The sequence below is a fragment of the Hyperoodon ampullatus genome, assembly GCF_949752795.1.
Source record: "Hyperoodon ampullatus genome assembly, chromosome: 12".
NCBI classification, from domain to species: Eukaryota; Metazoa; Chordata; class Mammalia; order Artiodactyla; family Ziphiidae; genus Hyperoodon; species Hyperoodon ampullatus.
Window position 1 is genome coordinate 41,874,454 of NC_136925.1, and position 27,937 is coordinate 41,902,390.

Here is a 27,937-nt window from a genome sequence, read left to right on the forward strand (position 1 = left end):
GAGAGTCCGCCTGCCGATGCAGGGTATATGGGTTCATGCCCCGGTCCAGAAGGATCCCACATGCCGCGGAGCGGCTGGGCCCGTGAGCCATGGCCGCTGAGCCTGCGCTCCGCAACGGGAGAGGCCACGGCAGTGGGAGGCCCGTACCGCAAAAAAAAAAAAAAAGAAAGAAACAAAATTGAGCTATTTGTAATGAGGTGGATAGACCTAGAGTCTGTCATACAGACTGAAGTAAGTCAGAAAGAGGAAGACAAATACCGTATGCTAACATATATATATATGGAATTTAAGAAAAAAAGAAAAATGTCATGAAGAATCTAGGGGTAAGACTGGAATAAAGACACAGGCCTACTAGAGAATGGACTTCAGGATATGGGGAGGGGGAAGGGTAAGCTGTGACAAAGCGAGAGAGTGGCATGGACATATATACACCACCAAACGTAAAATAGACAGCTAGTGGGAAGCAGCTGCATAGCACAGGGAGATCAGCTCGGTGCTTTGTGACCACCTAGAGGGGTGGGATAGGGAGGGTGGGAGGGAGGGAGACACAAGAGGGAAGAGATATGGGGACATATGTATACGTATAACTGATTCACTTTGTTATAAAGCAGAAACTAACACACCATTGTAAAGCAATTATACTCCAATAAAGATGTTAAAAAAAAAAAAAAAGATAGACAAAAGGAAAAGGCAGAGGGCTATGTACCAGATGAAAAAACAAGATAAAACCTCAGGAAAACAGCTAAATGAAGTGGAGATAGGCAACCTTCCAGAAAAAGAATTCAGAATAATGATAGTGAAGATGATGCAGGACCTTGGAAAAAGAATGTAGGCTAAGATCAAGAAGATGCAAGGCATGTTTAACAAAGACCTAAAAGAATTAAATAACAAACAAACAGAGATGAACAATACAATAACTGAAATGAAAACTACACTAGAAGGAACAATAGCAGAATAACAGAGGCAGAAGAACAGATAAGTGACCTCGAAGACAGAATGGTGGAATTCACTGCCGCAGAACAGAATAAAGAAAAAAGAATGAAAAGAAATGAAGACAGCCTAGGAGACCTCTGGAACAACATTAAACGCAAAAATATTCGCATTATAGGGGTCCCAGAAGGAGAAGAGAGAGAGAGAAAGGACCCAAGAAAATATTTGAAGAGATTATAGTCGAAAACTTCCCTAACATGGGAAAGGAAATAGCCACCCAACTCCAGGAAGCGCTGCGAGTCCCATACAGGATAAATCCAAGCAGAAACACGCCAAGACACATAGTAATCAAACTGGCAAAAATTAAAGACAAAGAAAAATTATTGAAAGCAGCAAGGGGAAAACAACAAATAATATACAAGGAAACTCCCATAAGGTTAACAGCTGATTTCTCAACAGAAACTCTACAAGCCAGAAGGGAGTGGCATGACATATTTAAAGTGATGAAAGGGAAGAATCTACAACCAAGATTACTCAACCTGGCAAGGATCTCATTCAGATTCAATGGAGAAATCAAATGCTTTACAGACAAGCAAAGGCTAAGAGAATTCAGCACCACCAAACCATCTCTACAACAAATGCTAAAGGAACTTCTCTAAGTGGAAAACAAGAGAAGAAAAGGACCTTCAAAAACAAACCAAAACAATTAAGAAAATGGTCATAGGAACATACATATCGATAATTACCTTAAAGGTGAATGGATTAAATGCTCCAACCAAAAGACACAGGCTTGCTGAATGGATACAAAAACAAGACCCATATATATGCTGTCTACAAGAGATCCACTTCAGACCTAGAGGACATACAGACTGAAAGTGAGGGGATGGAAAAAGATATTCCATGAAAATGGAAATCAAAAGAAAGCAGGAGTAGCAATACTCATATCAGATAAAATAGACTTTAAAATAAAGAATGTTACAAGAGACAAGGAAGGACACTACATAATGATCAAAGGATCAATCCAAGAAGAACATATAACAATTATAAACATATATGCACCCAACATAGGAACACCTCATACATAAGGCAACTGCCAACAGCTGTAAAAGAGAAAATTGACAGTAACACAATAATAGTGGGGGACTTTAACACCTCACTTACACCAATGGACAGATCATCTAAACAGAAAATTAATAAGGAAACACAAGCTTTAAATGACACAACAGACCAGATAGATTTAATTGATATTTATGGGACTTTCCATCCAAAAACAGCAGATAACACTTTCTTCTCAAGTGCACATGGAACATTCTCCAGGATAGATCACATCTTGGGTCACAAATCAAGCCTCAGTAAATTTAAGAAAATTGAAATCATATCAAGTATCTTTTCTGACCACAATGCTATGAGGTTAGAAATCAATTACATGGAAAAAAACGTAAAAAACACAAACACATGGATGCTAAACAATACGTTACTAAATAACCAAGAGATGACTGAAGAAATCAAAGAGGATATTTAAAAATACCTAGAGACAGATGACAATGAAAACACGATGATCCAAAACCTATTGGATGGGCTTCCCTGGTGGCGCAGTAGTTGAGCGTCCGCCTGCCGATGCAGGGGACGTGGGTTCATGCCCCGGCCCGGGAGGATCCCACATGCCGCGGAGCGGCTGGTCCCGTGGGCCATGGCCGCTCAGCCTGCGCGTCCGGAGCCTGTGCTCCACAACGGGAGAGGCCACAACAGTGAGAGGCCCGCGTACCACAAAAAAAAAAAAAAAAAAAAAAAAAAAAACCTATTGGATGCTGCAAAAGCAGTTCTTTTTTTTTTTTTTTGGCGGTACGCGGGCCTCTCACTGCTGTGGCCTCTCCCGTTGCGGAGCACAGGCTCCGGACGCACTGGCCCAGTGGCCATGGCCCACGGGCCCAGCTGCCCTGCGGCATGTGGGATCTTCCCGGATCAGGGCACGAACCCGTGTCCCCTGCATCGGCAGGCGGACTCTCAACCACTGCGCCACCAGGGAAGCCCAAAAGCAGTTCTAAAAGGGAAGTTTTATAGCAATACAAGCCTACCTCAAGAAACAAGAAACATCTCAAATAAAAAATCTAACCTTACACCTAAAGGAACTAGAGAAAGAAGAACAAAAAAAACCAAAGTTAGCAGAAGGAAAGAAATCATAAAGATCAGAGCAGAAATAAATGAAATAGAAACAAAGAAAACGATAGAAAAGATCAATAAAACTAAAAGCTGGTTCTTTGAGAAGATAAACAAAATTGATAAACCATTAGCCAGACTCATTAAGAAAAAGAGGGAGAGGACTCAAATCAATAAAATTAGAAATGAAAAAGGAGAAGTTACAACAGACACCGCAGAAATATAAAGCATCCTAAGAGACTACTACCAGACACTCTATGCCAATAAAATGGACAAGCTGGAAGAAACTGACAAATTCTTAGAAAGGTATAATCTTCCAAGACTGAACCAGGAAGAAACAGAAAATATGAACAGACTAATAACAAGTAATGAAATTGAAACTGTGATTAAAAATCTTCCAACAAACCAAAGTCCAGGACCAGATGGCTTCACAGGTGAATTCTATCAAACATCTAGAGAAGAGCTAACACCCATCTTTCTCAAACTCTTCCAAAAAATTGCAGAGGAAGGAACACTCCCAAACTCATTCTGAGGCCACCATCATCCTGATATCAAAAACAAAGATACTACAGAAAAGGAAAATTACAGACCAATATCACTGATGAATATAGATGCAAAAATCCTCAACAAAATACTAGCAAACAGAATCCAACAACACATTAAAAGGATCATACACCATGGGATTTATCCCAGGGATGCAAGGAATCTTCAATATATGTAAATCAATCAATGTGATACACCATATTAACAAATTGAAGAATAAAAACCATATGACCATCTCAATAGAGGCAGAAAAAGCTTTTGACAAAATTCAACACCCATTTATGATAAAAACTCCCCAAAGTGGGCACAGAGGGAACCTACCTCAACAAAATAAAGGCCATATATGACAAACCCACAGCAAACATCATTCTCAATGGTGAAAAACTGAAAGCATTTCCTCTAAGATCAGGAACGAGACAAGGATGTCCACTCTCACCACTATCATTCAACACAGTTTTGGAAGTCCTAGCCATGGCAATCAGAGAAGAAAAAGAAATAAAAGGAATACAAATTGGAAAAGAAAAAGTAAAACTGTCACTGTTTGCAGATGACATGATACTATACATAGAGAACCCTAAAGATGCCACCAGAAAACTACTACAGCTTATCAATGAATTTGATAAAGTTGCAGGGTACAAAATTAATGCACAGAAATCTCTTGCATTCCTATACACTAATGATGAAAATCTGAAAGAGAAATTAAGGAAACACTCCCATTTACCACTGCAACAAAAAGAATAAATACCTAGGAATAAACCTACCTAGGGAGACAAAAGACCTGTATGCAGAAAACTATAAGACGCTGATGAAAGAAATTAAAAAGATGATACCAACAGATGGAGAGATATACCATGTTCTTGGATTGGAACAATCAAATATAGTGAAAATGACTCTACTACCCAAAGCAATCTACAGATTCAATGCAATCCCTATCAAATTACCAATGGCATTTTTTACAGAACTAGAACAAAAAATCTTAAAATTTGTATGGAGACACAAAAGATCCCGAATAGCCAAAGCAGTCTTGAGGGAAAAAAGCGGAGCTGGGGGAATCAGACTCCCTGACTTCAGACTATACTACAAAGCTACAGTAATCAAGACAATATGGTGCTGGCACTAAAAAAGAAACATAGATCAATGGAACAAGATAGAAAGCCCAGAGATAAACCGACGCACCCATGGTCAACTAATCTATGGTAAAGGAGTCAATGATATACAATGGAGAAAAGACAGTCTCTTCAATAAGTGGTGCTGGGAAAACTGGACAGCTACATGTAAAAGAATGAAATTAGAACACTCCCTAACACCATACACAAAAATAAACTCAAAATGGATTTGAGACCTAAATGTAAGACCAGACACTATAAAACTCTTAGAGGAAAACATAGAAAGAACACTCTTTGACATAAATCACTGCAAGATCTTTTTTGATCCACCTCCTAGAGTAATGGAAATAAAAATGAAAATAAACAAACGGGACCTAATGAAACTTCAAAGCTTTTGCACAGCAAAGGAAACCATAAAGAAGACGAAAATACGCCCCTCAGAATGGGAGAAAATATTTGCAAACGAATGAACGGACAAAGGATTAATCTCCAAAATATATGAACAGCTCATGCAGCTCAATATTAAAAAAACAAACAACCCAATCCAAAAATGGGCATAAGACCTAAATAGACATATCTCTAAAGAAGACATACAGATGGCCAACAAGCACATGAAACACTACTCAACATCATTAATCATTAGAGAAATGCAAATCAAAACTACAGTGAGGTATCACCTCACACCAGTTAGAATGGGCATCATCAGAAAATCTACAAACAACATATGCTGGAGAGGGTGTGGAGAAAAGGGAACCCTCTTGCACTGTTGGTGGGAATGTAAATTGATACAGCCACTATGGAAAACAGTATAGAGGTTCCTTAAAAAACTAAAAATAGAATTACCATATGACACAGCAATCCCACTACTGGGCATATACCTAGAGAAAACCATAATTCAAAAAGACATAATGCACCCCAATGTTCACTGCAGCACTATTTACAATAGCCAGGTCATGGAAGCAACCTAAATGCCCATTGACAGACAAATGGATAAAGAAGATGTGGTACATATATACAATGGAATGTTACTCAGCCATAAAAAGGAACGAAATTGGGTCATTTGTAGAGACGTGGATGGATCTAGAGACTGTCATACAGAGTGAAGTAAGTCAGAAAGAGAATAACAAATATCGTATATTAACGCATATATGTGGAACCTAGAAAAACGGTACAGATGAACCAGTTTGCAGGGCAGAAACTGAGACACCGACGTAGAGAACAAATGTATGGACACCAAGGGGGGAAAGTGGCGGGGGGTGTGGGTGATGGTGTGATGATTTGGGAGACTGGGATTGACATGTATACAATGATGTGTATAAAATGGATGACTAATAAGAATTAAAAATAAAAAGAAAACAGCTGGCACAGTGATAGAGTTTAGTCCAACCATATTATTAATTACATTAAATGTAAAAAACCTAAACACATCAATTAAAAGACAGAGGCTGTCAGACTAGGTAAACAAGTAAGCCCAACTATATACTATCTACAAGAAACCCATTTTAAATATAAAACCAGAAGTAGGTTGAAAGTAAAAGGATGGAAAAAGATATGCTAGGAGACAATTCTCCATGTGTCTGTACTGTGGTAGCTGTCTTTGAATCTACTTCTCAGTACTTGACCTGCAACTATCTCCCAACTGCAATTCCTCCTTATTAGTAGTCAATAAAGTGGAAAGTCAGGAATCTGTCTAATGCCAGCATCTATGAAATTTGTGGCAAGTTAACTTGTTAGCTTGTAAGAACGTAAAAATCTCAGACCCTTCACAATTCTTGACATGATATACCATGTTAAAAGCTAATTAAAAGAAAGCTGGAGTGGCTATATTAATAACGGACAAGGAAGACTTTCAGAATAAGGAATATTACCAGGGATTAAGAAGCCATTTCACCAAGAAGATATAATAATCCTAAATATGTAAGAACCCAACAAAAGCTTCAAAATACTTGAAGCAAAAACTGATAGAACTGAAAGAGAAACAGGCAAATCCACAAGTTGGAGACTTTAAAATTCCTCTCAATATTTGATAGGACAAGCAGATGATAAACATACAGAAAAATTCAACCTTACTAGTGAGAGAAAATATACAAACTCACAATGAGGGAGATCATTTACACCTAAAAGAATTCATTTAAAACTTAAGTTTGACAAATCTAAGTGTTGGTGAAGATGGGGAACATCAGAAACTCTCATACACTGCTGGTGGGCATATAAGTTGATAGAACCACTCTGGAAAACAATTTGGCATTACCCAATAAAATAGAGATGTACACATCATACCACAGCATTCCACCCCTAGTACGGCCATGATAAATTCTTATACACATGCTCTAAAGACATGTACAACAGTTTTCATAACAGCATCGTTAGTAATTGGGGATTAAAAAAAAAAAAAAGACCAGGAAACAACTCAGATGTTCACAGATAGGAGAATGAATAAATAAAATTGTGATATACTCATATAACACAATACTATACAGCAGTAAAAAGGAATGAACTACAGCTATATAATTCAACATAGGTGATTCCCTAAAACATAATGTTGGGTTGGGGCAGGGGGAAATCACAGAAGAACAGACACAAATAAATAACTCTAAAAAGATAAAACCAAATAATATATTGTTTAGGGATATTTACAAATGAGGTAAAACGATAAAGAAAAACAAGGAAATGATTAACCAAAAGTAGATAAGAGAGGAGGAGGCAATCAGAGACTTCAAAGATATTTGTAATGTTTATTCTGGGTAGTAAACAGATGTTTTTTATATTCCTTACCCTATACATATTACAGATATTCTCATATTTATTATATATTTATAATTTAAAATTCTTACTAAGAATAAGTAATAAATACAGCTTCACTCAGCAAATACTGAAAAAAAAAAAAGTTAAATAAAATCACCAAATACAAGAACAACATCCCTGTTGTTCCTAGATACTGAGATGCACATGAACCAAAGAGGATACACTAGATACTGGTTATACTTAGCAAGATATAAAACATGAAACAACATGCCATTAAGGCAGTGTCAGGTAGTTATTCTTCAGTAGGAGTCTTCACAGCAATTCAGGGAGTATTCTCTTTGGCCCCCCAGGTGGCAGGTCAGGTAAAAGAGAACGAGATCACAAGGACCGGTGTAGTAACTACCCTAGCTTGGAAGTACCGAATAGTAACCACCAACTCCAGTCCTAAAGACATAGATTCCCAGCCTCACAATAGACTTGCCCAACTATAAGAGTTATCACACCCAGGAAAGCCCAAAGCTGTTGCCTCCCACTGGTATTTACAGTTTATTCACAGTCCTCCCAGTCCATATGTACTTTACTAATCATGATTCATTATTATCAAAAGCAAAGGTGCTTGGTTACACAACTGACATTCTATCTCTATCAGGTTTCTAGGTGAATAAAGCTGGAGAGTTAACCCAAGACCAAAACAGTCCAGGGGAAAAAAAGCTATTAATTCTTTACTCACAAGAAGTGAGGAGATTAAATTTAGAATGGCACTAAGCTAAACATCTATTTATATATTTCACTGAATCTAAAATGCCAATGATTATAAGACATCATTTTTTTGTACTACTAAGAAAGAATATGCTTCCAATTAAATATGGTGCATCACTGATTTTAAGACCCATCCCATTACTGAGATGTAAAAATGGTGGTGGGGGGGCGGGATAAACATCTTATAATCTATGAAATACAAAATAACTCTTCCAATTTTTCACTAAAATATTTAAGATATACAGCACTATTCTCTACCTTGGAGATATAATCTGCCCCAACAGAAACCAGTTCCCTACTAAAATCTTTCTAAAATATGTAAGGTTGTATTTTCTCACTCAATACCAAGGTTATATTTTCTCACTCAATACCTCTCTTTCTTCATCTATTCTAAAAACACAACTCCTAGTATCAACAAAACTGATGGAGCATAGCTCTCTCCATTCTGGATGTTAAATGAGCTTCCCTCACTGATAAAAACCACCAGAAGTCCTAAGGGCCTTTACGACCTGGAGACTTTCATGTAATGCTCTGGAGAAAAGAAAGATAGAAAGACAGAGACAGAAAGAGAAGACAAAAAAACAGACAGAAAGAAAGATCCTCAGGTTATCCGGGAATAACTTTGCTCCCACATGACAGAGACTGTGCAGTCAGAATGGGGAAAAACTCTTAAACCTCAATCCAGTAGGGGCATACTAAATGAATGTTTTCATCTAAGTGGGCTGTGCTCAATTATTAGCTCTGTATATCTGGGAAGGCAATTCTATCAGTTTATAAGCAAAAATGAAGATAATCAATTGGACTTTCCATACTCTGCCTACTTGCAAACATCAGGAGTGGATAAATAGCCTCTTGTTCATAGAAGGATAAACTTGGGACCTATACAAACCTTCAGCACATCTTCTTAAAATGCCAAAGAAAAGAATCTGAGATAATTTACATTAGGAAACAGAAGAAATGTAGACAGTATCTGCTGTGTTCTCGATAAGACACAAGAAAATACAGTTTCTGTGAAACATCTTTTATAAGGAAAGATGATCAGTTAAAAAAGGAAGGAATAGGGGCTTCCCTGGTGGCACAGTGGTTGAGAATCTGCCTGCTAATGCAGGGGACACAGGTTCGAGACCTGGTCTGGGAGGATCCCACATGCTGCAGAGCAACTGGGCCCGTGAGCCACAACTGCTGAGCCTGCACGTCTGGAGCCTGTGCTCCACGACGAGAGGCCGCTAGTGAGAGGCCCGCGAACCGCGATGAAGAGTGGCCCCTGCTTGCCACAACTAGAGAAAGCCCTCGCACAGAAACGAAGACCCAACACAGCAAAAATAAATAAAATAAATTAATAAACTCCTACCCCCAACATATTCTTTAAAAAAAAAAAAAAGGAAGGAATAAAAACACAATAGAGATACTCAGACTAAGATATAAACGGCACTCTAAGAGATAAGGAAAAGGAAAGAAATATAAACAACAAAATTAAAATCCATACTGGAGATGAGAAAGAATAGAATCTGTATTATAGGAAAATATATCAGTAATGTAAGAAGATGAAAACAAAAAGGATCACCAAGAATGTGAAAGGACAAAGTTAAAAATAAGAGGGAAGACAGGTATAAAAAAGAAATATGAACCAATCCACAAATAACAGATATTTCATTAATTTAAAAACAAAAAAAGCATAACAAATGGAATGAAAGCAATAATCAAAGGCATAATAGAAGAACTATCCCAAAATAAAAAACACCAGCATCTCTACATCAAAAGGACTTTCTTATCTCAGTCAAAATTCAAAGACACCAGAATAATGTTTAGAGAATTTTAAAGGAAAAGCCTGTGACACAAGAATACCATTTTGAGCCATGCTCTCATTAACATGTACACACAAAAAAAGCCATTTTCAGATATTCAAGGATTCAGAAAAGTAAACCACTTGGATATCTCCTGAAAAATAGTACGTGGAAATGTATTTGAGGCAACCAAAAAAAAATTAAACCTGGAACTCAAGAATGGGTATAAATGGTGTGGTATAAATAGATGAGTGGTGGTGCTCCGTACAAAATTAATACATAGAGGTAAGTCTAAATTGTTCTACTGAAATTTAACACATAAGCTAAAAATTTTTTTAAAGAGAAGATATACTGTTTAAAACATTCAACATTTATAAGTTAAAGACTCAGAAGCTGAGAGTATAAAAATTAAAATAAATTAAATTCCTTGTATTACATAAAAGAAAATATTTTTTATTTGTTCCCAAATTTTATCATTAAAACTACACTTCTGTATATATGCTTTTAAAAATTACTGTATGTTTAATAAAGCATATAAAAGAGTTTATGCTGCAAAAAACAGAAAGCAAAGAGTAAAACAGAATTATTAAAAAGTATAAAATTATAGGAGTAAAAATCAAATACATCAATTACAGCAAATTTTTATAGTTTAAAACCTCTACTGGAGGGCTTTCCTGGTGGCACAGTGGTTGAGAGTCTGCCTGCCGATGCAGGGGACACGGGTTCATGCCCCGGTCTGGGAAGATCCCACATGCCGCGGAGCGGCTGGGCCCGTGAGCCATGGCCGCTGAGCCTGCGCGTCCGGAGCCTGTGCTCTGCAACGCGAGAGGCCACAACAGTGAGAGGCCCGCGTAACACACACACACACACACACCAAAAAAAAACCTCTACTGGAAAGGTCCTCAGATGGAGTTAGAAAAATGAAATGACTTAAGAAGGATTAAAAATAGTGGCAGGCAATTATACAACATGGAAATAGTCAAACTAAAAGGAAATGGTTAATAATTTTGATGTGGAACAAGAAACAGGACTCAAGAAGAAAATTAAAAGGTCTCTTTAGACTAATTAAAAAAAGATATCTACAGTGCTACTCAAATGCAGTCTATGACAGAGTTGTTTGTTATAGGTTTGCAACAAGACAAGTATCAAACTAGAAACTCTTACAGCAATTTGACAGGAATTCTATACCTGTTTAATAATATAATAATAAAAAAAGGGAGCTTGTTGGGTTTTCTTTCTCATTTCATTTTTCTAGTAATTCACTTTTTTTTTTTAAGAGGTGGATTTTATTTTTAATTTATTTATTATTTATTTATGGCTGCATCGGGTCTTTGTTGCTGCGCGTGGGCTTTCTCTAGTTGCGGCGAGCGGGGGCTACTCTTCATTGCAGTGTGTGGCCTTCTCAATGTGGTGGCTTCTCTTGTTGCGGAGCAAGGGTTATAGGCACGCGGGCTTCAGTAGTTGTGGCACGTGGGCTCAGCAGTTGTGGCTTGCGGGCTCTAAAGCACAGGCTCAGTAGTTGTGGTGCATGGGCTTAGCTGCCCCGCAGCATGTGGGATCCTCCGGGACCAGGGATCAAACCCGTGTCCCCTGCACTGGCAGGCAGATTCTTAACCACTGCACCACCAGGAAGTCCCTAGTAATTCATTTTTAATGTATTTTAAAGAGTTATCAGAAAAAATTGATTCATCACCACAATTAGTTTGAAAAGTACTGCTACAAAAGACCTATCAGTTATAAAGCTTTATGTGCCAATAACACATCAAAATATACAAAAGCTAAAACAATTAGAGATGCAAAGCGAAAATGAAGAACAAAATAAAGTGGGAAAGTCTCATTCCATGACAGATTAGATTAAAAATAAGTAGAGAATGAAAACAAATGATGAAAAAAAAAAAAGAAGAAAACAAATTATGAAATGTCACATTTCCTTCAGGAAGTCATCTATTATAAGATGTACCAACTGTTTAATACTAGCTTTTCAGGAGAAAAAATTACTGTGTTAAATGTACACATTGTGAGATGTATTACAACCTCAGAAATATTAGAATTTTTTTTTTTTTTTTTTTTTTTTTTTTTTGGTGGTATGCGGGCCTCTCACTGTTGTGGCCTCTCCCGTTGCGGAGCACAGGCTCCGGACGCTCAGGCTCAGCGGCCATGGCTCACGGGCCCAGCCGCTCCGCGGCACGTGGGATCTTCCCGGACGGGAGCACGAACCCGTGTCCCCTGCATCGGCAGGCGGACTCTCAACCACTGCGCCACCAGGGAAGCCCTAGAATTTTTTTAAAAGAATCAATCAAGGAAATAATAGTATGTCAACAATTTGGTAACAAATAAATAGAAAAATTTAATTGTCAATGAAACATTTATAAAGATACTGATGATATAACAGACCCTAAAGAATACCTTGACAACTCTGAAAAATTAAAAACCATGTAAAGCATGGCAAAAAAGGGTTTTCTACTATTCCTCACTATAAATCACTTAAGGATTCCTGTTTGGTTTTGCTTTTTTTGATGCTGCTGGGTAAAATGATTATGAAGAAAGGGTTTGCCAACTTTAAAAACTTTTGAGAACTACATTAAATGACTTAAAACATGCTAATCTCTTTAGCCTTGCAGTTTTCTAATCCACTTTTATATAGAACTCAAGGGAGGAAGTCAAAGTATTTCATAATGTCAGATGCTGCATATATCATAGATGCCTCTGCTATCCTCTTCCTACCTCGTTACAATCTTATTAAAAATGTAGGATATTATATGGGTAATGGGTAGCATTATTGCTTTCTCAAAAAAGGTCACAGTCTGTTTGTCTTTCTTCTTTGTGGCCCACTGGAAAAACAACAGCCAAATGTAGCCACACTAATATAGCTATATGGTTGATTAGGTAAAGGCTGGCTAAAGAGATAAAGGGTTATACGAGAGCATTGCTTGAAACACTACCACTATATATATATGTGTATATACTGTACACATTACACACACACACAAACACATATACACAATGCACACTGAACTAGATAACACTCAAAGCAACATTATTAACAATTTATTCTAAGTAACACAAATGTATTTTCCACCTATGCTCTACAGTCAATCATCTACCTACAAAGGATGATCCTATTTATTGGACTGGTCTGTCAAAAGGAGTGGTCTCATGATAGTACCAAACTTAGAAGAGAAAAAAGTACATCAAAGATAGGATCCTTTTGAAACTTTTCATTTTAAGTCAGGGTTTTGAAAGGTAAGTTCTCTAAATAAGTGTTCTTCCATTCCCAAAGCTAATACTTAAACGTAACCTCAACTAAATGTGTTCTAAAAGCGTCATTTAAGACACAAACTTTGTTATAAAATGAAAAAAAATTATTTAAATAAAATATATTTACCACAAAAATAAACAAACTAGAAAAAATATTTGCAGCTCAATTCACAGATAGAGACCAATTTTCCTAATATATGAAGAGCTCCTTGGAATCAGTAAGCAAAAGACCAAGACTCACAACAGAAAAGTGGGTAAAAGATAAATGAGTGGTATCCTGAAAAAAAAATACAAATGGCTCTCAAGTATCTGGAAGGACATTCAATCTCACTCATAATAAAAGAATGCAAATTAAAACTACACTGAGATCCATAATTTTTATCTATTAGATTGGTGAAGATCAAAACATTTGAGACCATAACCTTGCTGAAAATATGGAAAAAGTCCCATTACTGCTGGTGGGAGTACAGATTGAAACAACCTCTGTATTATAGTTCTTCTTACTGGAAGAAATCCTTGTAAGACATTTAAAAAATGTAGTACATAAGATATGTTCAGGCTGGTGTGAGCTGTTGGTCATTTAAAAAAAATTTGTTGGTAATTGTCTGCTTTTATAGAATACTGTTCATATAATGAAGCAGACAGGTGGACAAGTTTAAGAAACTTTGATGATGAACACAGTAGTATTGCTCCATCTGCTCCTCACCTCATGATGGCCTATTGTGCACTTAGTGGGTGATCAATTAAATCTGCTGGGTGAATGGGACCAGGAATGATGCTGAAGGATGATGAGAATGGAATAAAACAACTGAGAACAAGAAATTGACTAAATTTATCTGAATTGGTAAATAAATTGCTTAAACACTATACTTTTTCAAGAGCAGGGCACTGTACACTGACAAATGTTTCCTGAAAAATGAGTCGGCCAGCAACAGAGGTACAGCAGATTGTTGCAGTAATGGCCCCCTAATGAGTCACACACTTTTAGGAAATTCCTCCCACACAGACTCTGGGCTTGGCCATGTGATTTGCTTTGGCCCATCAGACAAGACAAAATATATGGGGCTTGCCTTCACTTGCTGCTCCTACAAACCCTACTACTGCCTCCACATGAAGGCTAGCCTTCTGGAGACACATGGCTGTCCGCCACCCCAGCACCAATATCCAGACATAGGAGTGAAGCCATTGTAGGCCAACTGGCTTCTAGACGACCTCTCAGCTGATTGCAGCCGCATAAGCAAGCCCAGCCAGAAGCAGGAGCAGAAATGCTGAACTGACCCCTTGCCAGAATCGTGGGCTAACAAATGGCCATTGGTTTTTTTTTGTTTTTTTTTTTTGAGGTATGCGGGCCTCTCACTGCTGCGGCCTCTCCCACTGCGGAGCACAGGCTCCGGACATGCAGGCCCAGCGGCCACGGCCCACGGGCCCAGCCACTCCGCGGCACGCAGGACCCTCCCGGACCGGGGCACGAACCCGCGTCCCCTGCATCGGCAGGCGGACCCTCAACCACTGCGCCACCAGGGAAGCCCATGGCTTTTGTTTTATACACTAAGTTTTGGGGCAGGTTTGTTATACAAAAATTGATACAAGTGGGGAGGTGAATAGGATTAGTGGCCAAGGAAAATTTTTGTTTTACCTGTTTCTGCTTTTTTAAATTTCACAATGAGAATATATTCATATATTATTTAATTAACTTATAAACATGTTTTTATCAGATTGATATTATAGTAAAGCCCTATCATCACCTTATAAACACATACACATAAAAACAAAATAATTCAGTTCAAATGGGAACATGAATTTGAGAGGAAACATTAATATTGCTCAGGAAAAAAAGGATCAGTACAGAGTAGCAGGGTATATTTATTACAAAAAAAATTAATGAATAAGAATACATTCAGGTTCACTGTCATGTCTCAATAATGGCTATTATCAGATTCTGGAAGTGTTAGGAGACATACGTCTCAGATTTTGCTTCTCTGCTTCTTCTGTTTAGGCAGGTAATGGCCTAATACATGTTCCCTCATTTTAATTCTCACATGCTATGAGGTAAACATATGCTGAATAACTTCGGGCAAAAGTTAATTAACCTCTTCATGCCTCATTTCCTCAACTGTAAAACGGGGATAGTAGTAACTATTTTATAGAGTTGTGAAAATTAAAACACTTAGAATAAGGCACACAGTAAGGGCTCAATAAATGGTCTATAACCTCTGTTAGTAAAATGATGTAACCTTAAAGTCTTTTGACTAACTTGGCTTCTATTTTATAATCACTAAGCAACATCAACCAAAGTGTGATTCATCAAAATTAATTTGAAAATATTTCTAATAACTTTGTGAAAAAAACCAGAAGACAATGCTATTTAAAAACAAAACAAAACAAAACCTGGGAATGTATGTAGAAAAAATATGGTGAAGAAAATTGAAACTCTAGGCAATAATGAATTCTTCTGGTCCACATTCCACAATACTAAATGGGTTTAAAAACCAAAGGCTTCAATTTTTGTGTGTGTGTTACTAATTCACAAAAGACAAAACAAGAAGAGAGCGATAGTTCCCACTGTCACCTTTACTATGATCTCTGGTGCACACACACTTCCAACTCATTCTACCATCATTTTAAAAAAAGAAGGCACTGTTAATGGCTTTGGAAAATAAGGCTCTTTCACAAGAAATACACTTAACCTAAACGGCAGTACTGGAAAACTGTAGTTACTCCTTGATCAATGGCTTAACACTGCTCTTTTTCAAGGCAAGATCAGGCTTGGATAGTTTTCTGTCTATATATATATATATATATATACACACACATATATACACATATATGTATATATGTATATGTATACATACACACACATACACACACACACACATCAACAGTTTAAAAAGAAAAATCAGGCCTAGGTAGGGTACTTATAAAAAATAGCCAATTTTTAAAAAGTGTTTTAAACCAGTAATTACCTAGACTTTAGACATATGAGTCAGTGACCAACTGTAAAGAGCCTTACACCCCAATGTACAGGTATTTTAGTTTGTCCTATTCTGAGGAATGAATAAATGCTACAAAAATTCCATTTTTCATTTCAATTCAACTCAAACATTTTAAAGAGTGCTTGGTATATAGCAGTAATGTGGCAGATTCTGGAGTTAGAAGGGTTAGAAAGAAAGTAACAGTTATGTTACTATATACGCCAGATATGTGCTGCTTACCATGTTTAATCATACTAATCCAGTGAGGTAGAAATTATTAAAACTCACTTTACAAAGGAGGAAATTAAGGCTCACAGAAATAAAATAACGTATCCAGGGTTTCTTAGCAGCAGAAGGCAGTGTAGAGGGTCCTGGGGTAGGAGTGAGGGGCAGGAGGCACACGAGGGTAGTGCCATGTGACTAGTCCTACAGACAAACACAACACGCAGTGTAGTCAGTCCTTTATCAGCCACGTGAAAAGAGGCTAGGACTGTGGAAGACCAAAGAGATAATCTTCTGGGAATGGGCAAAGGAGTCACAGAAGGCTTTAAAGTGGTTAATATTTGAGTTGTTACTTTAAGGATGAGTAGATTTATCAACTTCAATGCCAAGGTTCACCCCCACCTCCCCTCATCCCCAATATATTAACCAAAATAAATTACTTACTTGAAATTGAGAAAAACAATTTTGAGAGAAATCTTCCTCAGATATATTATTCCATAGTTTTAAAACAAATAATATGATGACAGTTTAATTTTTAGGTTGCTTTTATGTGGCTTGTCTTGGTTTTTACTCTGAAATGAAATTTAGATTAGTCATTTTCTTGTTCTGAGAAACTAGGAGTATGCCAACATGTTTTAACTTCACATTTTTTTCACATATCAACATGTATTCTTACTTACAAACTCTCATTTCACCATCTCAAACAAAACCTAATTTAATGTATAAATTACTTTGAAGTATAAATATATATGCAAAATAAGATATTCTTTTAATCCTTGTTGTACTTCCTTGGTAGTTGTAATAAATGGAAGAAAAATAGAAAACTCTTGTTAAACTGTTATATACTACAAAAGCATTTTTGAGGTAACGTGCTTTCTTTTCTTTGAATCATATATATAGTAAATGCTCTCTTAACCCAAAGAAAATTAAATAACTGTCCCCAAGGAAACTGACCTCAAAATCTTAGTACTTCCCACAGCTATCATCTAAAAAGAAAACAGAATTGGACAAAAAAAACCTAAGTTTTCCGAAGACAATTACTGCCCTTTTTTCTCCGAACTTACTTTGCTAGGCATATATTCAATTTCTGCTGCAGAAAACAGTCCAGTTTGCCAATACTAATTAAGCAACAAAATATTTTTCACTTAAAAAAATGAAATACTTAAAAATCTACAGAGAACTGGAAGAAACACAGAAGATCATCTGGAAAACTTAAAAGAAATGACAAAAAAAAAAAAAAAACCAAAAACAAACAAACAAAAAAACCCACCCAACCACACACCAAGAGGTTACATAGCTGTCATTAAGAGGGTTTTACTTATAATTTGTTTTGGTCTCAAAATGCATCTACTTTATGTCTAGACAGTGAAGTGTTTTTCTTTAAATTGCCTAAGACACCTACTCCTGCCTTATCTGTACCTTATCTGGAAACTATAAGTTAACACAATTTTACCCAAAGTTTACTGTACCTTAACTCCCATTATTTATTTCCTCTCTTATTTAGCATCACTGTGGTGTTAAAATGGCAGCCAGGTACCAAAGTGACATACACCATCCCATATCCCATATATTAATAAGTTTCTAAGTATTTCTCTGAAATATCTAAGGCTAATGGCAACATTCTTTGAAGCCTATTTAACCCCAACCTACTTAAACCCCAATCATTTTTCACTCATTTTTAATTGAACAAATTCTAATCCAATCAAAAGCAAGACCAGAAAAGGTTTAATTACAGCACCAGAGGAACTTGAAAGGTCTCCTGATTCATTCCCCTTTTCTTTGGACAACTATATACATACAATTCTAGTATCAATTTTTGTTTGTATCTGTCCTAAATTCCTCTTGTTATAGTCTAATCTTTATATTATTCTTTAAAAGGAGATAGCTACAGTCATCACAAAACAAATCCTACTATAAACTAGTCTACAGGAAGAGCCTAAGCACTATCAGACACAGCAGGCCCTCAAAGATTTCTAACCTGTGTATGTGCATGTTTTTTTCCTCTAAACGTCTGTATGTCCGTCTTTCAATTGTAACCAATGCCTTTCCAATTTTCCCTCAGGTCTGGGGAGCCAGTGTGAGGCACTAAGGGCCGAGAGTCAATATCCCCAGTTTTCAGACCCAGCCCCACACCAACCAACTGTAAAGTGGACAAATCCCTGAGCTTATCTATCTAGATATCAGTTTTCTTTAAATAAAAAGAGAGAATTTCACCAGAACAGTGTTTTCCAACCCCTTTCATACTGTAAATAATATTTGTTCAGCACACTGGCCAACAAGAGGGCATTTGGAGGCATCGACATGGTGCTTGACGAAAAATATGTATCACATTTTCTTTATATAATTATGGGAGAAAATTTTTAATTTAAATAAAATTTGTAACAATATGAATGAATTTCAAATCCAACCTTTTCCACATCAGGAGCAATATTTCAAAATAACGATGATTTATTTTTTCAGAACATACATGCACTATTAGGCAGTCACCTTGCAACAAGCTAAATGGCACATCAGACAAACAGTTAAGAGCATCCAATACAGGCGAAATTCAGGCATAGAGCTAGGCCCCCCCAGTGCAACATCCCTGCTACCCAGTCCTCTCATCATCAGTGGCTGCACCTTGCACTGGATGACATGCTCCTCAAGCACCCAGAATACAAACTCCAATAACAGCTCCACGATCCTTTCTTGACAAGAGGCAGGTGCATACTCTTGCTGGCTGAAGTAGATTCCAAGTAGTAAAGCACCTTCTTTAATGTACTTAAAATATCAAACACAGCAATACCTGCTAGTTATGCTCATCATGCTCTCTGCTTACAGGAACCACACACCCTACCTTCAGATCCCACTCCACTAGCGCCCAGAGCCACATAACATCAACTGGAAGCTCTGAATTAGAAGACCTCAAATTAAACAGTAAAATTAAAACCTAAAATTAAACAGTACTGCAGTAATCATTTGACAACTATTTAGGACTACTATGCCCTTTTATCTTTGTTCTTCCTTACCAATTCTTGCAAGCACAACATAACCTAAAAAAATTAACTTTGAACAGGTTTCACATGCACATGGCAAAAAACATCCCAAAGTTACCAAACAGTAAACTATAAAGAAATTAGACTCCCACCTTTGTCCTCTAGGCCACCAGTTACCCTCACTGGAGGCAACCACTGTTACAAAACTCTCATGTATCCTTCCAGATATATGTGTACAATATATACACTTATAAATATATATTTATATTTTTATTTACATATATTTATTTATATTTATATATTTTATACATACATATATATTTTTAAGCCACACAAATGGCAGCATACCACACATGGAGTCTTGCATCTTGTTTTTTTTCCTCTTAATATATCAGACATGGCACCACAGCAGTACACATACTGTTGCCTCAATATTTTAAGGACTGCCTAGTATTCCACTGAATAGATATGCCATAATAGTACTTAACTACTCCCCTACTGGTTTACGTTTAGGTTGTTTCCAACCTTTTGCAATGACAAACAATGCTGCCACAAATATTCTTATATGCTCATTTGACACATATATAAAATCTTTTAGAGGATAAAATCCTTGAATGAAGTTGCTAGACCAAAATATACGTGAAAAAGAAAAAAAAGGACTAAAAAAAAAGGGGGAATTCCCTGGCGATCCAGTGGTTAGGACTCTGAGCTTTCACTGCCAGGGGCCCGGGTTCAATCTTTAGTAGGGTAAGTTCCCACAAGCTGCGCGACACGGCCAAAAAAAAAAAAACACCACTAAAATATACGTGCATTTTTAAATTCTGTAAATGATTTACAAATTGCTTTCCATAGAAAATGAACATTTTATACTCCCACCAGCAATATAAGAGAATGCCCATTTCCCCTTCCTCTCACACTCCCCAAGTTATACTATGTAATCAATCTTTCCTAATTAGATAGGTGATAAATGGTATGCTGTAGCTTTAATTTACATCTTCGTTATAATAAAATTGCACATCTTTTCATATGAATTCTTTGATCACTTTTTCTTCTGGATTGTTTTCTAGTAGCTCTTTGTATATTAAGAGGAAATTAGTCCTTTGTGAAAAGTGTACAAATAATTTTTACTAGTCTACTTCTCTTTTAACTTTATGATTTTTGTCATTATACAGAATTTTATTTTTACGGTGTAAAATTCAGCAATCTGGCTTCAGTTCTGTTTCATACTTTGAAAGGCCTTCACCATTCCTAGATTAAATTAAAATAATTATCCTACGTTTTTGTTTGTTTTCACATTTCAATCTCCTGACTTATCTGGAAGCCAACACTTTACTAAAGAATTCTTTCCACTACTGACAGGAAAGGTAGCATCCATTATCATACACTAAGTTCTTACATATATAAGAGTCTCTGCTCTGTTTCATTGCTGTCATGTGCCAAAGCCATCCCACTCTGCAAAACATTTTAAAATTAAAATCAGTTTACATATAAATGAGCATAATAAAACTAGAAATTACTGGCTTTCTTTAATATAAGAATCATTTTGCAGTTCCTAAACTGAATTTATATAATCAAGTTTAACACTATCATTATGCAATCATGCATTTTAGTTGATACTTATTTGGGAGCCCAATATCAACCTCAAGTCTTTTCCCCATATTTCTGATAGCTTTTCCTTAATTTTGTAGTTTCTTTTTCCAAATTATAAAATCAATACATGTTCTCTGAAGAAAATCTGAAAAATACAAAATACACCTCCCAGAGATAACCAACCTTTATATTCTGGTGCATTTTTTCTGCATAAATGACTATTTTGCAAACTGATTTTTTTCATATAATATACTGATAGCATTTTCCCATATTATTATATATTATATTTATATTATAATCGTGAAAACATGACTTTAATGACATAAATTCTACTAAATGAATATGCCCAATTTATGTAACCATTTCTCAGTTGTTGAACATTTGGGGCTGTTCCCTGTTATGCCTATCATCTATTGATTTATTCTTGCAACAAATGCTTGGGTTTCAAGCACTGTGGTCAGCATTGGCTGTATAATGGTGAGCAAAAATGAACGCATTACCAGCATTTATGGAGGTTACTGGGAAAAACAAACATTAATCTCCAATGTATATAAAAATTACAACTATAGCAAGTGTTATGAAGGAGAGTTTATGGAGCTTTGAGAGTCTATGGAAGGCTTCCCTGAGGAATGACAAATTGGAGTTTAGGTGAAGGAAAAGGAAAAACATTCTAGGCAGAGGGAACAGCAGGTACAAAGGCCTGATTGAGGGAGGAGCATGGCAAGAATAAGGGACTGAAATAAGGTCAATATGGCTGGAACATAAAGAGCAAGGCAAGAAGGACATGGCTCAAGCCATGACTGGATATAGAGGTAGGGACCAGACTGTGCAAGACCTTGTAAGACATGTAGATGCCACCACATAAGACATGTAGCTTTGTCCTTATCCTAAATGCAATGGAAAGCTACTGAAGCGTACCAAATAGTATGGTGATATAATCAGGTTTGCATTTTGAAAAGATCCCTCTGATTATACAGTGTAGAAAACAGATTAGAAGGGAACAGAATAGATTGGGGTAGGCCAAGATTAGGAGGCTATTTGTTGTAAATGCATCCAAAAATGCTAGTAGTTTAGACTAGGGTGGTGATGGGTAATGAAAGAAGTAGATGGATTCAAAAGATAATCAGATTTTGCCAAAGATTTACATTCATAGGTTAAAATCCCTAAAACTGGAATTACTGGGTCAAAAAACAACATTTCAAGGATTCTGACATGCATTGCCAAGCTGCCCAGCCAAGAGCAGTTTTCTCTCCATTTGTGAATTACCTTGTATCTGTTCCTCCATCAGAATTTTTATATTCTTTTGAAATCGCTTTAAAATGACTTAATCCATACTTCCTTCATGAAGCCTTCCCTCACTCCCCTTTTTGCCTGCTAGGTGGTCGATGAACATATCCTCCTTTGAGTCCTCACTTTGTCTTACACACATTTCTTTTATATTCCAATTAAACTATGCTTGACTTATGTTTACATGTCTATCATCCCTCCTACATTGTGAGCTTCTGGAGGGTAAAAGTTGTTCATAACGACGGCACTTAAAAAATAGTTCAATATATATGCAGTAGGTTCTCATTAAGTGTTCACTGAATGAACTGAATCACGTATTACAAGATTCCACTGTGTCCACAGATTTAAGAGGACTCCTGCTTAATAAGCTTCTGATTAACTGATGGTTATTTTAAGTCAAACACAATACAGCAAACTAATAAAATTTGCCAACTCAAGCTTCAAATACCTACTAAATAAAGTGACTAATTTTGTTTGTGGTAAATCACTAAATCTCAGTAGTGCTCCTGAAAAATCCTTCTAATATTTATATCAAATAGGCATTATGTGATGTTAAAATATTTTTAAATGGTTTAGGAAAAAAAAGCCTATGAACAAGACTTTTTTTAGAGAAATTATCCGTCATCTGAGTTGTTGATAAATGCTTTAGCTTTCAAAATTGTACTCATCTCAAATTTATTTAATAATCCACCAAAATACCAAAAAAGTGAGGTTACTATGCAACTACATAACTTTATATAGCATTTCAGAATTATCAATTTCTTATGTTGAATAACCTGATTTCATAGCATCTAGAACAATCTACTAAAATTTTCACTAGCTGGAGGAAGACTTGGTGGGGGGGATGGCAGAGTTCCTTACAGTAATCTTAAAGTCAAGCAGCTCCCTCTATAGTCTGTTTGTCCTACTTTGTTTAATTACTTGCTTTGTGAACATCTCACTCACACTCTTCTATTTACTCCTACTCTGCATCTCAGCAGGGAAGCTTTTTGAAAGGATAATTCTGTTTAAATTGATGTTGAGAAAACTGAGAAAGCTAAGCTCAACATGAAATGAGTTACATCAGGCAACTAATAAGCAAGAGTTAGTATGTGGTAACTGGGCAGCTTCCCAGATCCACCTGAGTCAGGTCCTTACAATAAAGCCTTAGGATTTTATTTGAAGTGAATTCCCAGAGCACTCATACCCATATTCAAATCTAAGTGAAAAAACGCTGTCCTGTACTTTAGTTATTTATAACCTTGCTTCCCACCACTAAAACAAGTTACCAAAAAATTGTTATATTGCTAAGTACATTGTATGTCAAAACAATATTCAAGACATTTTTAAATGAGTGAAAGAAAAGCAGAAGAGGTTTTTGGTTTTTAAAAAATAATTCCATCACTTATATATAGAAAATTTAATTGATTCTCTCAGGAACCAATATCCTCAACCACCAAGGGATTAAATCAGTTAGTTAGGATTTATCATTCAAATTTGAACGTACCACTTTTTAAAATACCTTTTCAAATTTCACCAACTTAAGATATGAGAGCTTTTAAACCTAAAACAATTTATTTCTTAAATTACTCAAATATGCCCTCAAAACACAGGACAATCAGAAGTCAACTGGACTGTTTTCTAAAGCAGAAAAATACTTTTCATGCAATAATAGGAAAACTGAACTAGTAAAAATGTAATAAACCAATCAGTTCAAAATTTATAATATAAGTCTGAAATGGTCACTTTATTTGGGAGAAAATTTCTTCTGCTGCTATTTTTCACAACTTCGTTTGAAAAGCAAACTCAGTTTAAAAACATATTTTCTCCAAACCAAGGTAAAGAATTGAGGATTTCCAAAACTTCCTATGTATGAAAGACTTAAGTTTATGACACTCTAACATAGATTTATCATGTATTACAATTTTCCATTAATTTTACTAATTATTAGATATATATAGTTTGTGCTTTCAAACAATAAATCTGTCTCCATTAAAAATTCTAGCATTCAGACTTTTACTAAGCCAAATTGACTTCTTTTTTATATTAATTATTTTCAAATTTTATTTTACTAGGTGGACTGGACTACTTTTCTTTGGGGAGGGAATTCAGAAGCAGATAATTGTACAGTTTTTATTTATGTTCAATTAATATTAATTTTACTGGGAGTTTCTGACATGCTAAAAATGCTGGCTTGATTCTGAAAGCTGTAAACTCTAAATGTATGCCAGTGATGTCAAAATTTTTCACCTTTTGAGGAAACACAAAAATTTTTATGTTTGTGAACTATATTTATAGCAAACTCAATTCAATTATCCTTAACAACTTGAAGTTTAGATTTCTCTGTATCAGGTTTTATATCTTTCAATGTATGTACAAAAAAGTCTAACTTTTATATTGATTTACATTATACATTTCAAAGTGATTTTTTAATCCAGTTTTTTTTTTAAGGGGTGGGAGGGGGAGATGCTGGTAATCTATTGTAAGATGTCCAAGAGGAAGAAACACGTATTTCTTTTTATAGACTAGTTCACATGTCTATTTTTTTATACTGAAAAACACAAAAGTACACCATACTCTTTATTTTTTAAAGAATATTTTTTCACATAATAAAATTCCTCCGAGCTCACTCTGAAATTCACTTTTTTTCCACAAACAAAACTTCCCTATAAAACAGAGCTTGCAAATCACTCAGGGATACATATTTATGACTTGTGCAGAGGAAAAAAAAAAAAAACTGTGTGTAGAAAAGTAACCCAAACCATACAAACTGTAATACACAGCAATGCCACAGTATATCCTATTAGCATGTCCCTTTAAAATTTCAAAATCTGGCTGAACAGAGCTATATCAACATCCCTATCTTATTCCTTCTCTGCACCTGAAGTGAAAAAAAAAAAAGTGTATTACACTGAAATTCCAATTAGAAACAAAGACAGCACCACTATATTTAAAAGGGCAGAAAATCTATCCTTCAGAACTCTTTATCGCCTCTGTTCTCCAGCCTCCGAAGTTTCAGGTGTTACACTTTCAACAAATTGTTAACAGCACCCAAATGCCCCATCTTAAAAAGTCCGTATCATCAAAATCTTTTTCACTATTTTAAAAAGAACCATTCTGTCAAATCTCACTAACAACACTGAAATTTTTAACAAAGAGAATTCACATTAAAAGATAACTGCTTAGAATGAGTGCTTGTGTTTGGGAAAGTGCTATTATCTTGATAGCCCACAGGAAAACTGACTGCAGTAATAAGATGGATGGTGATTAGGGCAAGGAGCATCAAGTGGGAAACGCTATCTAAAATCCCAAAGGGCAGTACATAGTATCTCTTTCTAGGAGGCAGCTCCATTATTTCACGTAGGCAGTTCAAAGCATGTAGAAAAGCAAAACAATTAAAAACCTTGTAAATTTAGCCACTATCCTACTTACATTATCATAAATCCCCAAGAGCTTTTGAAAAGTAGCTTGTCTCCCCACCCCACTGGTTCTTCAAAATAGTTTATGTCTTAAATGTACGTGTATTTAAAATGCAATGCTACACCCCAGCACAGGGGCATTTTTTTTTTTTAATGTTTGCGTTGCTGGGCTTAGCTGTGGTTCCTATGAAATTCACGCTAGTAAGTGGGATGTTGTACGTTGGGCAACATAAACACGCATTTCCTACTTCCGTGGATACACATTTCCCTGAAAGCAATGCACCTGGGGACGCAGCCCTGTCCCCCAGACTCTGAGGCTTTTACTTTAAACTCTAAGGAGTTACAACCTGCACTCACAGCAGAACCACATGGTCACTTCAACAAGAAAGATTATCTGGCCCCAGGCACCACTCTTCAGCCCACAGCATCTCCAGAAGGGGCAGAGGAGAGCGCTGGTGAGGAGAGGCGACGAGAAGCGACTGACAACAGAGCTGACACTTCCCCACTCCTCTGAAAGCCATTTCCAGCAAAGGGAACTTGGGAGACGCAGAGGGTGTCCGCGGTCCCACCAGCGACCGACCTCAGAGCGGGGCCCCACGCACCCGTTCACGGACGACATGGCGCGGCCACCTGACCTATCCTCCGGGGCGAGAGCGGTGCCCGCTCCGCCTGCCCGCGACCCCGAGCGCGGACCCGGCTCCCGACCGCCACACGCAGTGTAAACACTCGGCGCCCGCCGCCTCCCCGCCTGGGGTGGGATGCGGGGGGCGGCGCGCAACGCTCGCGCGGACCCTCATTTTTGCGCCTCTCGTCAGGCTCGGGAGGAAAGGCGAGGAGGGCCAAGGAGAGGGAAGACGCGGCAGCGATCTGCGGAGAGGGCCGGCGTCGTGCGTGCGAGTGCGCGGCGGGGAGGGCTGCCCGGGCGTCCGCCGCTCCCGCCCGCGTCCGCTTACCTGCCGGGGTCGCTCCGAAGACTCGCACCACCGGCACCTTCTTGACAGGGGCCTGGGTGAGGGGGGATTGGCAGATATCCAGCCCCTGCAGCGGGTTGGCCATGTAGTAGTCGGCAGTCACTATCCTCACTGAAAACATGTTCGCCGCCGCCGCCACTACCTCCTCTTCACTAGAGACCTGGCAGCGGCAGCAGCAGCGGCGGCTCCTTCCGCAGCGGCGGCCCCACAGCCGCGGTGGCGGCGGCGCCCCCTCCTCTCCGCGGTTCGGCCCCCTCCCCTCACACTCAGACTCGGCGAGCAGCGGCGGCGGGCGGGGCACTGCTGCCGCCGCCTCCTCAGGAGCACCCGGCGAGGGGCGACAGGAAAGAAGCCCTCGCGCTTTCGTCGGTGCTGGTGCTGCTGCTGCTGCTGCCGCCACTGCCGCCGCCGCCGCCGGGAATCACACGGACTCCTCCGTCCCAGGCTGCAGCTCTTGTTGCCATGATGATGATGTCACGGACGCAACCACTGGGGGAGGGAAGAAGGGGGGTTGTGTGTGCGGCAAACAGAGGGCTGTGAGTAGTTGGGGGAGGGGAAGCGGCGGGAAAGGGAGGGAAGCGGGCCGGCGCCCCAGCGGGACATCCAGGCGGGGGCCGAGTAAGTGTTTTCTCCCCCGCCCCCGGGCACGCAGCGAGAGCGGAGGCTGCCGGAAAGCTCGGCCAGCGCCGGGCGCGGGGGATCGATGACTCGGCCGGTGGGCACGGCCACCTGGGTGGGGGGCAGCGGAGGGAAGGGGCGGCGGAGCGCCGATGTCATGGATGGGCTCGGAGGGCCTGGCGGGAGGGGGGCGCCAGTGTTCAGGGCCGTTTTGGTGGCTAGGCGGGATTGGCCGGAGCCGCGGTGATCGCGCTCGCCTCGCCGACCGCCATTTCACATCCTGCAGAGTAGGCGGGGGCAGCCGCGGAAACGGCTTTTTACAAGGTAAGAAAACCCGCCCGCGGGGAGGCGAGGCGCAGCCCTCGTGCCGCCGCAGCCTCGCGGGAGGGCGGGCGGCGGACGCAGCCGGCCCTTCTCAGGTAACGCCGCGGCCTCGCGCGTGGCCCAGGGGCGGTGCGAGGGGCGGGGGCGCGCGAGCGCGGGCTTTGGCCTATAAAAGGGCCGCCCCGCCGTTCGTTCCCCCACATGCGGCGCGAGCCACCGCGCCCCCTCTTCGGCGGCTGCTCCGCAGTGTCTGCGCCCGGCCGCTTAATGAGTTTTATTCACGCTCAGCTGTGCTTAG

At 38.5% G+C, this 27,937-nt stretch overlaps 1 protein-coding gene across 1 annotated transcript in view; it reads right to left on the reverse strand.

Annotated features, from left to right (window-relative positions):
• The window catches only part of REV3L (REV3 like, DNA directed polymerase zeta catalytic subunit), a gene marked incomplete at its 5' end in the record, with an annotated part of 186,822 nt that extends 160,004 nt beyond the window's left edge, over positions 1 to 26,818 (reverse strand). Inside the window, one exon of the mRNA XM_079716335.1 lies at positions 26,680 to 26,818. Coding sequence (XP_079572461.1) covers positions 26,680 to 26,818 — 139 coding nt within the window. The remainder of the gene's footprint in view (positions 1 to 26,679) is intronic.
• Positions 26,819 to 27,937: the final 1,119 nt, after the last annotated feature.